The sequence below is a fragment of the Corythoichthys intestinalis genome, chromosome 1, assembly GCF_030265065.1.
Source record: "Corythoichthys intestinalis isolate RoL2023-P3 chromosome 1, ASM3026506v1, whole genome shotgun sequence".
In the NCBI taxonomy this organism is placed as follows: domain Eukaryota; kingdom Metazoa; phylum Chordata; class Actinopteri; order Syngnathiformes; family Syngnathidae; genus Corythoichthys; species Corythoichthys intestinalis.
This window is the reverse complement of record NC_080395.1, coordinates 7759741-7778538: the sequence shown is the minus strand read 5'-3', so window position 1 is coordinate 7778538 and position 18798 is coordinate 7759741. Positions and strand designations below refer to the sequence as shown.

The 18798-nt window shown below is 38.6% G+C and overlaps 1 protein-coding gene across 3 annotated transcripts in view; it reads right to left on the bottom strand.

Moving 5' to 3' along the window:
- The window catches only part of LOC130915110 (gastrula zinc finger protein XlCGF57.1-like), a 30730-nt gene that overhangs the window by 10197 nt on the left and 1735 nt on the right, over positions 1 to 18798 (bottom strand). The window contains exon 3 of one of the 3 annotated variants that reach the window (XM_057834897.1): positions 2628 to 2916. In XM_057834897.1, the coding sequence (XP_057690880.1) occupies positions 2628 to 2916 (289 nt within the window). Of the gene's footprint in view, positions 1 to 609; positions 2917 to 18798 lie in introns of those variants that run through there. The other 2 variants (XM_057834878.1, XM_057834888.1) reach the window with 2 other exon arrangements.

The following is an 18798-nucleotide window of genomic DNA, read 5'->3' as shown; positions in this document are numbered from 1 at the left end:
AGCCATTTTGATATTTTTAGTGATGCACGATAATGCATTTTTCAACCGATACCGATAACCAATAATCACCTCTTCCTACCAGCCAATAACCGATAATGTCAAGCCGATAACTCTATTGAAAAGATATACATATATACCAATTTAAATTATAAAAAAGAGGAAATGTTACTGTGCAAAAATACAATTTATCGCTACTTTTTCCACATCAAATGTGAGCAAGTAGTAAATTCCAACGTCGAATCATTTTATATTAATTAATATTCATAATGCTTACAAATTACTTAATTGCACAAAAAATACCTTTAGGAGGGGTTGGGGTGCCGGCCCAGAATTCGACAAAACTTTTTCGGTTGCACACAATTGAAGGCTAAATAAAGTATAGAATTATCGGATTGCATTCTCGGTTGAATTTTTTAAAATATCTATTATCGGTGTGACGTCATAATTGCCATTATCGGCCGATAATTATCGGTAACCGATATCGTGCATCTTTAGATATTTTTAACTTATTTTTTAACGTGACGTTGTGCCGTGCTGCTTCTGTCCGACAATGAATGACCTGAAAAGAATTACACTGGTATCTGACTGCCAGTTACCTTTTCTGTTGAAATAAATAAATAAATAAATTATAGAATTAAGATTTGTTATAAATGAAAAAATTAAAAGTGTTTGTTAGCTGTGACTGACTAGCATTTGCGATCGCTACACAAAGCTAACTAAATTACCCCCAAGAACGGTAAGAGACGTAGGACAACCAGAAGATATAATATATAAGAAAGACAGGACTGGTGGTAAAGGATAGCTTGTTGAAACAGGAGGATGTCATTGTCAGTCGCGTCGATAAAAAAGCTAAGGCTATGCTTAGGTTGGCTCGTTTTTTTTGTCTTTTTCAGCCATCGACACTCAAGCCTCTTTAACTGAACATTTTTATGTTCTTTCACATCTTTGACAGTGAATTTGGCACCAGGGAAATCATTTTCGGACAGAATTGGTAGGTTTAGCTCTGTAAACATCTCCTTCGTACACGATTTCCATTCATTTCCTATTAGGGACAAACGGTGGCGTGTCCCCCCCTTAGCAACAGTAGCTAATGTCATGAATATTAATGAGCGGAAGTGACGTGTTGCTTGCGGTACGCCATTTATTGTAAGCACGATACTATAGTAGTCCAATTGTGTTGAATAATGAGAATGCAATACAAGGAGTACTGGTATGTACAACGCATATTTATAGAACAGAGCTCTAAAAACAGTTCACAGTAAAGGAAGTCAATCAGTAATGAACAACAATATTTGATAGTAATCATAAAAAGATCCAGTAATTCTACAATAAAGCAGATTTCAAATGATTACAATGCACAAGACGAATAAAGAAATCTTCGCTGAAAGAGTTTATATCAAGTTTGGAAAGTGGACTAACAACAACAAAAAGAAGGGAAGCATCAAAATATTGTCAACAATCAGAATTTAAATTCTGAAAAGCGTTAAGCCGTAAGTAAATTAAGTGTCTTCTTGCTTGATTGTTAAAATCTTCCTTCAGGGTGACTCTTTTAACACAAACTGATCAAGGTAAAGCCTTTTCCCCAGCGTGTGTACGCGTGTGTGTTGTTAACTGTTGTTTTCGGCCAAATCTTTTATCGCAAAGAGAGCAGGCGAAAGGCTTCTCCCCAGTGTGTACTCTTGTGTGATTGCTTAAATCTCTTTTCTCGAGGAATCTTTTATCACAAAACGAGCAGGCAAAAGGCTTTTCCCCAGTGTGTGCACTTGTGTGACGTATTAATTGTACCTTCTGGGTGAATCTTTGATCACAAAATGTGCAGAGAAAAGGCTTTTCCCCGGTGTGTACACGCGTGTGTGTTCTTAAGTGTTGCCTTTGACAGAATCTTTTATCGCAAAAAGAGCATGCAAAAGGCTTCTCTCCGGTGTGCGTTCTGACGTGAATGTTTAACTCTGCGTTTGTCAAGTATCTTTTATCACAAAGTGAGCAGGCAAAACGTTTCTCTCCAGTGTGTGTTTTAACGTGGCGATTTAGTTTTTCTTTCCGAGTGAATCTTTTATGGCAAACTGAGCAGACAAAAGGCTTTTCTCCAGTGTGTGTTCTTATGTGTTTGTTTAAACTTCCCTTCACAGAGAATTGTTTACCACAAAATGTGCAGGCATAAGGCTTCTCCCCAGTGTGTGTTCTTGTGTGAATGATTAAATCACTTTTCTCGACGAATCTTTGACCACAACTCGTGCAGAGAAAAGGCCTAGCCCCAGTGTGTGAATGTGTGTGTCTCGTTAACTGATGCCTCGTACAAAATCTTTTATCGCAAAATGCGCAGGCGAAAGGCTTTTCCCCAGTGTGTGTACTTGTGTGACGTATTAATTGGACCTTCTGGGTGAATCTTTCACCACAAAACGTGCAGAGAAAAGGCTTTTCCCCGGTGTGCGTACGCATATGGGTTGTTAACTGTTGCTTCTGACAAAATCTTTTATCGCAAAGAGAGCAAGTAAAAGGTTTTCCAACCGCTTTTGTGTCCCTTTTCAATGATGATTTTTGGTCAAAGTCTTTATCCCCACCATCAGTTTTAAAGTCAGAAGAGTGTGACGTTGCGTCGTCACTGTCCGAGAGCGGCGCTAACAAACCGTCAGGTTGCGATCGTCCCTCTCTTTTTGTTGTCGGGTGTTGAAGTGAGCTGACGCTCCAAGGTTCCTCTGCTCCGCTCTCTTCGCTTAGACCTTCATCTTCTTCACTCTTCACACTGACAGTCATTGGACAGTTGGGGATTTGATCTTCCTGTTTTTCTTCTTTAATGCCGAGGGTCTCTGGCTCCGTCTCTTGTTTGATGTAAGGCATCTCTGACTCTTCCTGTTTAACATGTAGGGGATCGTGCTTCTGAGGGTGAAGTTCTTTAATAGTGAAGTCTGCGGGACACTGGAAATGGAAAAATATCACATGATTTGCTAAAGTGCAGCTTTGCTCAGTCTCCTGCCGTAATTTTCATGTTGTATATTGTTTTACCGACACAAAGGCCCTGTTCAGACTGGAAGCCAAAAATCTGATTTTTAGCCCATCCAGATTGTAAAGGCGGTTTCAAACTAGCAGCAGCCTAGTGTGAAGCATTAAGCGGCAACCTATTCATTTTATACAGTGGGGCAAATAAGTATTTAGTCAACCACCCATTGTGCAAGTTCTCCTACTTGAAAAGATTAGAGAGGCCTGTAATTGTCAACATGGGTAAACCTCAACCATGAGGCTGAATGTGGGGGGGAAAAAACAAAACAGAAAATAACATTGATTTTTAAAGAATTTATTTCCAAATTAGAGTGGAAAATAAGTATTTGGTCACCTACAAACAAGCAAGATTTCTGGCTGTCAAAGAGGTCTAACTTCTTCTAACGGGGCTCCACTCTTTACCTGTATTAATGGCACCTGTTTTAACTCATTATCGGTATAAAAGACACCTGTCCACAACGTCAGTCAGTCGCACTCCAAACTCCACTATGGCCAAGACCAAAGAGCTCTCGAAGGACACCAGAGACAAAATTGTAAACCTGCACCAGGCTGGGAAGACAATCTGCAATAGGTAAAACGCTTGGTGTAAAGAAATCAACTGTGGGAGCAATTATTAGAAAATGGAAGACATGCAAGACCACTGATAATCTCCCTAGATCTGGGGCTCCATGCAACATCTCACCTCGTGGCGTCAAAATGATAAAAAACGGTGAGCAAAAATCCCAGAACCACACGGTGGGACCTAGTGAATGACCTACATAGAGCTGGGACCACAGTAACAAAGGCTACTATCCGTAACACAATGCCCCGCCAGGGACTCAAATCCTGCACTGCCAGAAGTGTCCCCCTGCTGAAGAAAGTACATGTCCAGGCCCGTCTGCGGTTCGCTAGAGAGCATTTGGATGATCCAGAAGAGGACTGGGAGAATGTGTTACGGTCAGATGAAACCAAAATAGAACTTTTTGGTAGAAACACATGTTCTCGTATTTGGAGGAGAAAGAATGCTGAATTGCATCCAAAGAACACCATACCCACTGTGAAGCATCGGGGTGGAAACATCATGCTTTGGGGCTGTTTTTCTGCAAAGGGACCAGGACGACTGATCTGTGAATGGGGCCATGTATCGAGAGATTTTGAATAAAAATCTCCTTCCATCAGCAAGGGCATTGAAGATGAGACGTGGCTGGGTCTTTCAGCATGACAATGATCCCAAACACACAGCCAGGGCATCAAAGGAGTGGCTTTGTAAGAAGCATTTCAAGGTCTTGGAGTGGCCTAGCCAGTCTCCAGATCTCAACCCCATAGAAAATCTGTGGAAGGAGTTGAAAGTCCGTGTTGCCCAACAACAGCCCCAAAACATCACTGCTCTAGAGGAGATCTGCATGGAGGAATGGGCCAAAAATACCAGCAACAGTGTGTGAAAAGTTTGTGAAGCGTTACAGAAAACGTTTGGCCTCCGTTATTGCCAACAAAGGGTACATAACAAAGTAGTGAGATGAACGTTTGGTATTGACCAAATACTCATTTTCCAACATGATTTGTAAATAAATTCTTTAAAACTCAAACAATGTGATTTTCTGTTTTTTTCCCCACATTCTGTCTCTCATGGTTGAGGTTTACCCATGTTGACAATTACAGGCCTCTCGAATATTTTCAAGTGGGAGAACTTACACAATTAGTGGTTGACTAAATACTTATTTGCCCCACTGTATGTGGGTTAGGACTTCTCGGCAAGTAAGCGGTGGACGGCTGTCTTGGACGGAACGGCAAGTTTAAGGCTGCAGCTATCGAATATTTTAGTAGTCGATTAATCGATGGACTAGTTAGTTCGAATAATCGAGTAATCGGATAAGGAACATGAAAAATTAAAATACCTCAGCTGAGCCTCAAACGGTATAATTTTTTTTTTTTTAAATGAGGATCTATCTACAACAAAAGAACAATTGGCTAACTTACATAGAAAACGTCCGCTAGCTTAAACGCTATAAAATGCTAAAGTTTTGTTTTTTTCAATCCTCTTAACAAATGGTTCAGACACATATTCCCACAAAAAAACGGATAAATATACCTATAAACTAAATCAAGAATGCATTAAAAAATATTAGCTCAAACAAAAAGCTTACGTTGGTCTTAACAGGGAGCAGTTGGATTCAGCCATGTGAAAAGAGGCAGACCAGAAGGCAGTGTATCCACTAGGGCTGCAGCTATCGAATATTTTAGTAATCGAGTAATCGACTGAAAATCCTATCGATTAATCGAGTAATCGGATAAAACATATTTTTTCGGTAAAGAGCAATTATTAATATACATGAGAAAAAAAGACATTTCATTTAATATTGAACCATTTTCAGTCAATGTCTTTATTTTCGATGTACATTGTTGAAAACAGCCAACAATTGCCTCTCAGATGTGACTAGGAAAAAAAAAAAAAAAAAAAAAGACCAATTCACTGCTTTCACTTCAAAAACCTTTAGATCTTATAAAAAAATTAGCGCTGTCAAAATTATCGCGTTAGCGGGCGGTAATTAATTTTTTTAATTAATTACGTTAAAATATTTGACGCAATTAACACACATGCCCCGCTCAGACAGATTTAAATGACAGTACACTGAAATGCCCACATGTTAATTGTGTTTTATGGAGTTTTGCCGCCCTCTGCTGGCGCTTGGGTGCGACTGATTTTATAGACCTCAGCACCCATGAGCATTGTGTAAGTCATTATTGACATCAACAATGGCGGGCTACTAGTTTATTTTTTGACTGAAATTTTTACAAATTTTATTAAAACGAAAACATTAAGAGGGGTTTTAATATAAAATTTATATAACTTGTACTAACATTTATCTTTTAAGAACTACAAGTCTTTCTATCCATGGATCGCTTTAACAGAATGTTAATGATGTTAATGCCATCTTGTTGATTTATTGTTATAATAAACAAATACAGTCCCTATGTACCGTATGTTGAATGTATATATCCATCTTGTGTCTTATCTTTCCATTTCAACAGTAATTTACAGAAAAATAAGGCATATTTTACAGATGGTTTGAATTGCGATTAATTGTGATTAATTACGATTAATTAACTTTTAAGCTGTAATTAACTCGATTAAAAATTGTAATCGTTTGACAGCCCTTATTATATATATATATATATATATATATATTTCTTACCTAAAAATGCCATTACGCTTGATAACACACATAACTTAAAAGTTAGGTGTTTTTCCCACGTGTTTCAATTGAATTTCCATTTGTGTCAAGCCATTTTTAAGTTCTAGTTAAGTTTTAAGTTAGTCTAAACTGTAAGTCCTGATAGGATTTTGAGTTTTTGCAGTGTTCAAAATAAATGTATTGTAACAGAACAGGTTATAGTATGGCGGGTAGGCCTGACGCGATAACAAATTTTAGTGTGCGATAATTTATTTCATAAATTATTGTGATATGCGATATTATTGCACCCCCCATTAAAAAAAAAAATACAATAACACTGTGACAATACAGTATATATTAATAGATGATGTACACCCATTTAAACGCAATAAATGTTTACTCTTAAATTCAAAAATAGGAAATCGCAACTAAAAACAATACACCATGCCTCTTTTAAGTAAAAGACAACAATATTAATACTGAACAGAAACACAGAAGAAATAAAATGTGTTTTTTAAGAAAAATAAAATTCCACTTAATAATTTAATTATCTAGGCAAATGAAAACCTTTCCCTTTATAGCTTCTGCTGTGGCGTTACATGTGTAATACAGTGGTACCTCTACATACGAAGTTAATTCGTTCCAGGAGCTTGTTTGTAAGTCGAAATGGTCGTATGTCGAGCAGGATTTTCCCATAAGAATACATTATGATTCCAATAATTCGTTCCACAGCCCAAAAACCCTCACTACATCCTTAATAAATACTGCTGTTACTATTGCAAATAGCAATTACAAAGAGCAAAACAAATAAAATATGAATAAAAATCAGAATAACAATAATATAATAATAGCAATAATGACAATAATACAGTACAGTACCTGTTATAATGTAACAAATCGGCTTCTAATGTGGCGGACTTTTTTTTGCTGTACCTGAACGCACCGCGGGGCTAACGGTGAGCAGGAGAGCGCTATTTTACTTTCGGTTTCGATCCTGGCGTCAACAGCAGTGGACACTCGGCAAGTTGATGGAATAAATGATTTGAAACCTGACAATAAGAACTGTCACCTTAACTTATAAAGACTGGCGAACAGAGGGGACTGCCGGCCGAGATCGGCATTCTACGACCCAGTTCATGGATGCACACACCATGCTTATATTTTGCTATCATTCACATCTTCATTTCAATGGTAAGCGTCACCTTTTCTTTTTTTTCTCTCCACCTGCACTAAACTTCAACTGCACTAAACTAAAAACAGAACTAAAATGCATTTTGCGTAGTTGGTAACAAGGAAGCCGAACTTTTAACAGCACGCGCGCACGCAGGTGCACGCGAGGCGATAAATCGCAGCGGAAAAATTATCGCCTTCATTTTTATTTACCGTGCGACAAATGGAATTATTGCATATTGCGACAGGCTTAATGGCGGGGATATTTGCATGCGTTCCTGAATGTGACGTGCGGGGGTGAGGGAGGTGCGGGAGAGCGAGAGACGTGCCTTCCTGTTGTTGTTGTCGTTCCACAAGTTCCCTAAAAAGAAATAATTGCAACCTAACTAAGCGGGTAACTCTTTGTCAATGTTACAGTATGATACCTGCTGTATTGGAGCTCATTAGGGGCCAGTGCTACTTGGTGTTTTATCCAGCAATGACTACTGAGCTAAAATTGACAGTTAGCTTGAGCATATTTTCATTTTACACCCTCATCACTCTACAGCGCTATGTTTCACAGATTAAATGAAGCCTGTATGCAAGACACGTTAGCCACGCATCGACAGTGGTCTTAATAGAAACCTAGCCCTCCGCAGGGCTAACGTTACGTGAGGTAGTAGCGACAATAACGTTAATCTTATTTATTAGCGCTTAGCGCTCTTAATTAGCACTTAGCGCTCTACTGCTTTAAGATGGCGGCTGTTTACTAACGCTGCCCAGACGCGGCCGAGTCTGTCATTTCGCATCTAGTTCAACATACATGTGATTAGGGCTGCAGCTATCGAATATTTTAGTAATCGAGTAATCGACTGAAAATTCTATCGATTAATCGAGTAATCGGATAAAACAAATATATTTTCAGGTGAAGAGCAATTATAGATATACATGAGAAAACAAGACATTTTATCATTTTCAGTCAATCAATGTCTTTATTTTTGATGTATATTGTTGAAAACAGCCAACAATTGCATCTCAGATGTAACTAGAATTTTAAAAAATGACTAATTCACTGCTTTCACTCAAAAAAACCTTTAGATCTTATTTTTAAAAAGTATATACATATATATATATTATATATATATAAACACACCTAAAAATGCCTTTACGCTTGATAACACACATAACTTAAAAGTTAGGATTTTTTCCCACGTTTTTCAATTGAATTTCTATTTGTGTCAAGCCATTTTTAAGTTCTAGTTAAGTTTTAAGTTAGTCTAAACTGTAAGTCCTGATAGGATTTTGAGTTTTTGCACTGTTCAAAATAAATGTATGATACAGGCTGTATTGGAGCACATTAGGGACTAGTGCTACTTGGTGTTTTATCCAGCAATGACTACTGAGCTAAAATTGATAGTTAGCATTATTGAGTTTTTATTTGACGCCCTCATCACTCCACAACGCTATGTTATGTTAAAGCCTGTATGTAAGACACGTTAGCCACGCATCGAAAGTGGTCTTAATTCATTGAAACCTAGCCCTCCGCAGGGCTAACGTAAGGTGAGCTAGTAGTGACAGTAACGTTAATCTTATATATTAGCGCTTAGTGCTCTTTATTAGCGCTTAGCGCTCTACTGCTTTAAGATGGCGGCTGTTTGCTAACGCTGCCCAGACGCGGCCTAGTCTGTCATTTTGCATCTAGTTCAACATACATGTGATCTCTATGAGACTCATTGGACGCCACCTGCAACTAACGTAGCATGTGCGGGCTAGTATTTAGCAACGTCGGCGTCGTTTGTAGCGGTTGTCGGCTGCAGTAAGTTTTTTTTTTTTTTTTGCTTCTTCCTCTACGCACGTGACACCAGCGCGTTGTCCCGCATTAAAAGTAGTCCGAGCAAAACGTGATGCTTAGAGCTGTCAAAATAAACGATTACTCGAGGTGAATAAAATTACTCGGATCAGTTTTTAAACTCGAGTTACTCGAGTTGCTCAAGTATTCGTTTCAGCTCTACATGTGATCTCTATGAGACGCATCAGACGCTACCTGTACCAACGTAGCATCGTGCGGGCTAGTATTTAGCAACGTCGGCGTCGTTTGTGGCGGCTGTCGGCTGCACAAAGTTTTTTTTTTTCCCTCCTTCCTCTCCGCACGTGACAGCGCGTTGTCCCGCATTAAAAGTAGTCCCAGCAAAACGTGATGCTTAGAGCTGTCAAAATAAACGATTACTCGAGGTGAATAAAATTACTCGGATCAGTTTTTAAACTCGAGTTACTCGAGTACTCGTTTCAGCTCTCAATAAAACTAGATGGAAACACTTTCAAAATAAACCATTACAATGCAACTTTAATTAAACGAATACTCGAAGCAACAAAATTTAATTTGAATATTTTTTTTCAAATCGAATACTCGAGTTAATCGATTAATCGTTATAGCACTAGGCAAGTTTGAATTCATTTTTCAGGCATGAAAATGGGTCAGGGGTTAAAACGGTGAGAAGGGTGTGGAGGAAATATGTTCCGGTAGGTCTGTCCCAAACGACAAATTTTCTCCCGATTAGTCAGCAGACTATTTTTACGATTAGGCGACTAATTAAAAATAAATAAATAAATAAATAAATAAAATCTTTTACTAATTTAGCAATGATATTTTTGTTTACGCTTATTAATTCACAAACATTTTGGAACGTAATTTTTTTTTTTATTAAAGTACAAAAAACATGTAAATAACACTAATCACACATAAACAATGAGGTCAAATGTTGATAGCATTTATTAGTGCAAAAGAATGGAATGTAAACATTCAGAACACTGCGCCTTTCCGACATGATTCAAAACAATTGTTAAAAAAAAAAAAAAAAGCATTATTATTATTGTATACTACTAGTGCTGCAACAATTAATCGATTAGAAAAAAAGATTCAAATTGAATTTTGCTGCTTCGAGTATTCGTTTAATTAAAGTGGCGCTGTATTGGTAAATGTTGAAAGTGTTTGTATTTAGTTTTATTGATTTGGGTGGATACACTGCCCACTAGTTTGCCTCATTTCACATGGCTGAATCCAGCTGGTCCATGTTAAGACCAACATAAGCCAAGTTTTTGTTTGAGCTTTTTTTGTTTTTTTAATGCATTCGTTATTTAGTTTATAGGTATATTTTACCGTTTTTTGTATGAATGTGTGTCTTAACGATTTGTTGAGAGCATAGTAAAAAAAACAAAAAATATTAGCGTTTTCTAGCATTTAAGCTAGCGGACTTTTGCTATGTAAGATAGCCAATTGTTCTTTTGTTGTACATAGATCCTTATTTATTTTTCTAATACCGTTTGCGTCTCAGATCAAGTATTTTAATTTTTCATGTTCCTTATCCGATTACTTGATTATTTGAACTAACTAGTTCATCGATTAATCGACTACTAAAATAATAGCTGCAGCTCTATATACTATTATATATAATAGTATTATAAAAATTCTAATAATCATTGCCAATCATATTTTTCAAAAAGGGTGTCATTTTAAAGCTATTCTTAGTGTAGAATCTGTAGTAATGTAATAGTATCAACATATTATTGTATTAATTCTCAAGTATGGGCGTTAACTCCAGAAATCATTATTTATATGAACGTGACGTCCTTTTATTTTGAAATGTTCACCGGAAGTACATTCGCTAAACCGCTAACAGCTTCACACTCCGTAAAACAGCACTTTGCGTCATTGCTTGTGGCGTCACTAATATTTTTTTTCTTTTCAGTTTTTCGTTTGCAAATTCTTTTAACCAGCGAATTTTAATGTTTGAAGTGTCACCTTTTAACCGCAAGTTTGCGTTTTGGAGAAGACTGCCAATGTTTTATAGCAGGCTAAAGTAGGTTGTCTTTTTTCCCCCTCATTTGTCTCAATGTAGCAATGCTAACGTTTACAGTGTTTAATATACGTGTTTCCTTATTTTGTATGTCTGAACTGTAATTCTACGGCGTGCTGATTACCAATAAACATCTGTGGAATGAACTGGAGTGTCATATGTCATCTACACGCACGCACAAATGTATGCATGCAAGCACGCACGCGGGGATAAAATGCAGCTGTGAAAATTAGCGCCCTCATTTTTATCTACCTTGCAACAAATTGACTCATTGCAAATCACGACAGGCTTAGCAACTTCAGTAAAACATGTCATTAGTTAGTTAGATGGAATTACGACCCCCCCCCCTTAAAAATTTTCTCCTCGGAGCTACAAAATTCACATAGGTCACCCTTTTTTACTTCAAAACGGCGAATTTTGCCGAAACGTGAATGATTTTTATGCCTGATTTTTTGCCAAGACGCGGGGCCCAAAATAGAGCGCCGCCGCGCTGACGTCAACAACGCATCCAATAGCAGAGGGCAGGCGTACTTATATCTGTGCTACAGGCTATTTTGCCAGATGTATACAGGTAGTCCCCGGGTTAGTCGACCATACAGTCCTTTTATCTCGTTTAGAGCATGTCCTAGGTATCTATGGTAACGCTCTACAATGCTTTAAGTCGTACCTGGAACATAGGACCATCTCTGTAATGATTGGAGAATTCTCGCAAAGTCCTCTGTCTTGCGGGGTGCCACAAGGCTCTATTCTAGGGCCGGTTCTGTTTGCACTTTATCTGCTACATTTAGGATCAATTATTTAAAAAAAAAAAATCTCTCGTTTCATTTTTATGCCGATGACCTGCAGCTGTATTTGCCACTGAGACCCAACGAACGAACTGCTATCACTAAATGGACGGATTGCATTTCCGATGTGAAGCAGTGGCTAGCACAAAACTTTTTTCATCTTAACGAGAGCAAAACTGAATATATTACTTTTGGCACACCTTCCATGATGAATGCCCTTGAGCCCAACTCTGGTGCTGTAGTTCCTTTTATAAAAGGACTTAAATACTTATTATTCTCCTTTACTAAAATATGTTATTAGGTACAAATAAAATATTGCCATTGATTTAAAAATCTATAATATTTAGTATGTTTTGACCTACAGAGCGCACCATGTTTAATGGACACTCGGGGTGATGACCTAGATCAGGGGTCAGCAACCCTGGTCCTCGAGTGCCACTATCCAGCTTGTTTTCCATGCCTCCTTCCTTTAACACTCCTGGATCAAATAATCATGATCGTTATCAGGCTCCTGAAGAGCTTGCTGATGAGCTGATCATTTGATTCAGGTGTGTCAAGAGATGGAAAACAAGCTGGATAGTGGCACTCGAGGACCAGGGTTGCTGACCCCTGACCTAGATTGTCACTGTCACTCGACGAATACTATCGGGTTACTGCAATTCCTTCTCTAGTACGTGAGACGTCCAACACATCCGCTCATCAGTTAAAAATAGGACTTACTATTTGTGTTTTTATTGAGTCTTTTATTACCTTTTCATTGCCTCAAAATAATTTGTGTATGCTTCCCTCTCATACTTTTAAGTAGGGGTACACGATATCCATTTTTTGAAACCGATACAGATAACTTTCTGCTCCTCAAGGCCGATACCGATACGATAACCGATAATATATATGTAATTTCTCAATGTATATTCACTTGAGTTTTTAACACCTGTAGGTCAAAAATACTAGTGGTTGATTCAGCATAGATTTGTCTTTGACTGAACCAGAATTTTCATGATGACATTCACCGATAATTATCGTGCACCCCTACTTTTAAGCAGTGTTTTCTTGTGGTAGCTTAAAAGCAGAGTGTGCCCAAATTAGTCACGTAGGATATTGAAACCACCCTTATTTGATATTACTATGTTTAAGTATTTTGTTAAGGCATCTTTAGTATGTTCTATCCGTATGCATCTAAACAAATCATGCTGAAAGCGCACGGTAATACTTTGGGTGTCAAATTCGCCTCTTGTAGAACATTTCGTCGGTGTAGCACATTTTGGCGAACCACCGTTTTTTTCCCTACTCTCGTCACGTCTCGTCCAGTCTTTCCTGTTCATTTTGCTTTTGCTGCTCGTATTGTGAAAAATCTACAGTGTAGTCATGTCGCGAGAGTCATACTCTGCAAGGTCGGCAGCATAACCATGTGACGTCACCGCCCTGCAACATCAACAAAAATGGCGACCTACTACGTGAACAAATTTTACAAATTGTATAAAAACGAAAACATCAAGAGGGGTTTCAATATCAATTATTTTAACTCATGATCACGTTTATCTTTTAAGAACTACAAGTCTTTCTATCTGTGGATCCCTTCAAGGCACACATTAAAAATCTCGGCGTGATATTCGATAGCAGGCTGAACTTTGAAAAACAGATAGTTCTGTTGTAAGAGCAAGTTTTTTTCCAGCTCTGTCTCTTAGCCAAGGGTTAGGGTTTCTTGGTCAGGTTTCTAGTCATTTATTCTATCAACTTGTGCAACACAACACGCCTACTGCCTGCTACAGTTTACGCCAGCAACAAAACATTAAACGAGAAAGTAAAATAGAACCGCACTGTCTCACAGTCACATCAGCTGCGCAGTGCTATCAGGTACAGCAAAATCGTCCGCCACACTAGAACCCAATTCGTTACATTATTACAGGAATCATTCATATTGTTATTACGATTTTTATTTATAATTTATTTGTTTTGCTATGTGCAATTGTCATTTGTAATAGTACAAGCAGTGTTTATTGATTTAGTGTAAGTGTTCGGGCCGTGGAACGAATTAATGGAAATATAATGTATTCTTATGGGACAATCCTGCTCGACATACGACCATTTCAACATACAAACAAGGTCCTGGAGGTACCACTGTACTTCAAAATACTCATCTGAAATTACAACCAGTAATATCAGCAACAATGCTTTACTAGTACACGAAGATTCGGGTCAAATACACGCAATAAAGAACTTAAAACGTTATGTCAATGTCAATATTAAGGTCGTTTTCACAGGCTTCAACCCGACTGACTACTGACGACCTTTCTGTGGATTTTTCTCCTAATTTCCCAGTCCGCATCAACGTACTCGGGCACAAGCTTGCAACAGGAGATCGGATAAGATTTTCAAAATAAAGCATGCAAAGGAATGTAATATTTCAGACAACTTCTGGATAATAGTGCATATATAGTAATATACTGTATGTATGTGTATATATAATATATATATATATATACACATACAGTTGTGGTCAAAGGTTTACATACACTTGTGAAGAACATAATGTCATGGCTCCCTTGAGTTTCCAGTTATTACTACAACTCTGATTTTTCTCCGATAGAGTGATTGGAACAGATACTTCTTTGTCACAAAAAACGTTCATAAAGTTTGGTTCTTTTATGACTTTATTATGGGTTAACAGAAAAAGTGATCAAATCTGCTAAGTCAAAAATATACATACAGCAACATGAATTAGCAATTTTGACTTCTCTGAGGCCATTTAAATAGGGCTCATTGGATGCAAACGCCCACAAACGCCACAATAGGAAAGTCAAAGGAGCTCAGCATGGATCTGAAAAAGCGAATCATTGACTTGAACAAGTCAGGAAAGTCACTTGGAGCCATTTCAAAGCAGCTGCAGGTCCCAAGAGCAACAGTGCAAACAATTGTTTATAAGTATAAAGTGCATGGCACTGTTTTGTCACTGCCACGATCAGGAAGAAAACGCAAGCTATCACCTGCTGCTGAGAGAAAATTGGTCAGGAGGGTGAAGATTCAACCGAGAATCACCAAAAAGCAGATCTGCCAAGAATTAGAAGCTGCTGGAACACAGGTGTCAGTGTCCACAGTCAAGCGTGTTTTGCATCTCCATGGACTCAGAGGCTGCCGTGCAAGAAGGAAGCCCTTGCTCCAAAAGCGGCACCTTAAGGCTCGACTGAAGGTTGCTGCTGATCACATGGACAAAGATAAGACCTTCTGGAGGAAAGTTCTGTGGTCAGACGAAACAACAAATTGAGCTGTTTGGCCACAATGCCCAGCAATATGTTTGGAGGAGAAAAGGTGAGGCCTTTAACCCCAAGTACACCATGCCTACCGTCAAGCAAGGTGGTGGTAGTATTATGCTGTGGGGCTGTTTTGCTGCCAATGGAACTGGTGCTTTACAGAGAGTAAATGGGATAATGAAGAAGGAGGATTACCTTCAAATTCTTCAAGATAACCTAAAGTCATCAGCCCGACGATTGGGTCTTGGGCGCAGTTGGGTTTTCCAACAGGACAATGACCCCAAACACACATCAAAAGTGGTAATGGAATGGCTAAATCAGGCTAGATTGAAGGTTTTCGAATGGCCTTCCCAAAGTCCTGACTTAAACCCCATTGAGAACTTGTGGACAATGCTGAAGAAACAAGTCCATGTCAGAAAGCCATCAAATTTAACTGAACTGCACCAATTCTGTCAAGAGGAGTGGTCAAAGATTCAACCAGAAGCTTGCCAGAAGCTTGTGGATGGCTACCAAAAGCACCTAATTGAAGTTAAAATGGCCAAGGGACATGTTACCAAATATTAGCGCTGCTGTATATATATTTTTGACCCAGCAGATTTGATCACTTTTTTTCTGTTCACCCATAATAAATAAACCCATAGCAAAGCATAAAAGAACCAAACTTCATGAATGTTTTTTTGTGACAAAGAAGTATCTATTCCAATCACTGTATCAGAGAAAAATCGGAGTTGTAGAAATAACTGGAAACTCAAGAGAGCCATGACATTATGTTCTTCACAAGTGTATGTAAACTTTTGACCACAACTGTATATATACACAGTGTATATTCATTTGGATGTTGTACTGCCCAAAACAGTGCGTTTCCTTGTGCACTGCCCGACAGCCAGCTAACACTGAATGTACTTCAATAAACCACAAAGCTTGGTCTTTTCTTGCCTTTATGTGAAGTCACTCGTTACATATTATATTGTGAAACTATAACACAAAAACATACACATATTCAATACACTGCATTAGGGCTGGGCGATATGGCCTTAAACATGTATCACGATAAATTGAGCAGATTTATCTCGATAACGATAAATGACGATAAATTCGCGCAAGCATACTGTTATATAATTTGAAAATCTGAATCAATGCATGAAATACAGATTAACTGTTTGTTGTTGATTTATTTACCGGCATTCAATTTCATATACTGTATTTAACAATTGTACATGCAGTCTAAACATTTTACAGTTTATAAAAATGTATTGTAAGCAATAAGAATTCAAGTATGAACATTTATAACAGCGTGTATGACTTGAACAATGTACATTATCAAAATCAATATGTCTGTGCAAACATGTCATTGTAACACAAATGACTTGCAGCTTGAACAGTACACTTCAAAAAGACAACTTATTGTTAATGGCTGCTGTGACATAATTATTAAATACAAGTGTTTACTTTATGGTTTCAGGGTCCCCCTCCCCCCCCGTTCATTTTTTAATAAATGCACGCACAAATGAACCCCCAAACAAACAGAGAGAGACACACACACACATTAAAGCTATATAAAGATTTTATGATAGCAATAATGACACAGAAATAAGCACATACAGAAAAATAGCTGGGGCCATTTCTCGGTCATTATAAGTTTCGCCGTTGGATTGTACTTTATACTGAATGCTTTACCATCACAAAAGCTATCAGAGGAATCACACACAGACAGATACAAAATAACGCCACATAGTAGTTGCTAGATGCTGTCCGTGCCCAATCCACTCATTAAATTCAGCCGTTTCGACAAAGTTAGAGCCGCTATCCGACTCCATCACGTTCATTTGTAGCGTTAGCCGCTAGCTAGCGTTAGCCTGGCTACCAGTAGAAAGCACTGAAAGCACCATCTCTGGAAATCGTGAGAACAAGGGAGGACAGCGGGTGAAAGCCCGTCTGGATGCCACCATGAGTCTACTAAATGTCGGGTGAAAGTTTGGTGAACCTCCCTTAAGCCACACTGCATCACGTTTTGCTTGTAGCGTTAGCTGCTAGCGTTAGCTTACCAGGCTTTTGTTTGATTGGCTTCTTGATGATCACGTGACTCTCTACGTAAGCCCATTGACTGCTTTCTTAAAGGGGAATGAACATAAACGAACAACAGAATCAAAGCGGGATGAAAAGACTATATTTTCTTGTTTTATCAATTTACCGAATTTACCGACATGGTCAAAATTACGTCGGTCATCGTTAAGAATTTCGGTGACGGTAAATTTTCGGTTTACCGCCCTGCTCTACACTGCATACTGTACAACACTTACGCACACAACTATTTATATAGATATCACAAGTTGCTTGAGCTAATCCAAGCCTTAAAGCGGAAATGTGAAGTAAGGTTGGCCAACCATGTTTTTGAATAATATCAATGGCTAAACAATTATAAGCATATTTTCGTTTTTTATTTTTAATGCAACCCTTCCAGATTCTTTGTTTAACCCATAACAACGCCCTTGACAACGAAAATGCTTTTCTTCGGCAATCTTCGGAAATTACGTCACACCTAGAAGTGCGAGGGAAGTCCGCCATAGAACAGTATTGTTTGTTGCATTGTTTCTCGGTAAGATGCCACGGCGGTGTGTGGCGATGTTTTGTTCTCACTCTAACGAAAAGTTGTTTGAGTGGCCAAAGGATAGCAGGGCACGTAAATGGACATCTTTCGTTCGCACGAAGCGAATGAATTTCACGTCATCATTGAGTAGTGTTCTCTGCGACAAACACTTCGAAGATGCCTGCTTCCTTACCGGTCTGCTCATGATCAAGGATTTGCCAAAAAGTAAGTGTGATTTTTGGATAGATGACTGATGACTTTGTCAAAGCAGAGCTGCCAACTATTGTGGATTGTATAGTAGAAGCTAGCGACAGCTACCGAAAGCCAACTAATGGCAATCCCCGATCATAGTTGTTATTGCGTTCGCTAGGTTAAGCGTGTTTAAATTGTGCGTCATCTACGATCTTGTCCGAAAAGGATAATCCACTGTCAATCGGGAAAGGGGTGTGAATGTGCATATAAGTGGGTCGGCGTCGCAGTAATTCACGGTCCCGTTGCCCTAAGAGACACACACCGCCGGTGAGTTTGTGCACATTTATTTGTATTATGTATTCCCACCTTCATGCTTCAAGCATTGCATTGCATTTGTACGGTTCGGCGTTTCTTTCACGGTGATCGCTTGATAGCCTTATAGTTTGTGTTTTACGAGAGCCGCTGACAGGTGACAACTAGTGTGTTGGCATTGAGTCAATCTCGTAGCGAATCAGCAAGCGGCCCAAGTCACGCAGTGAATCATGGGAAATGTAGTCTCGGGACAACACTGAAGTGGTGCTTTGTAATCTGTTCGCTTGTGTGAAAAAAACTACATTTCCTCACGTCATTAGACGCCACTTCCTGCCGAGAGCCCTAAACTGTGTTTGTATTGTTAGCTCCATGTGTTAATAAAGAAACAAAGTTGTCAGCACGTCGTGTGTTTGATACCTTTGTCAACAAAAAGCTCATAATAAGACACTATGCACGATCCGTTTAAGAGACGCTGGGACTGGAAGTAGTAGTAGCTGGTAGTACGAGGCGAGGCGGAGATGA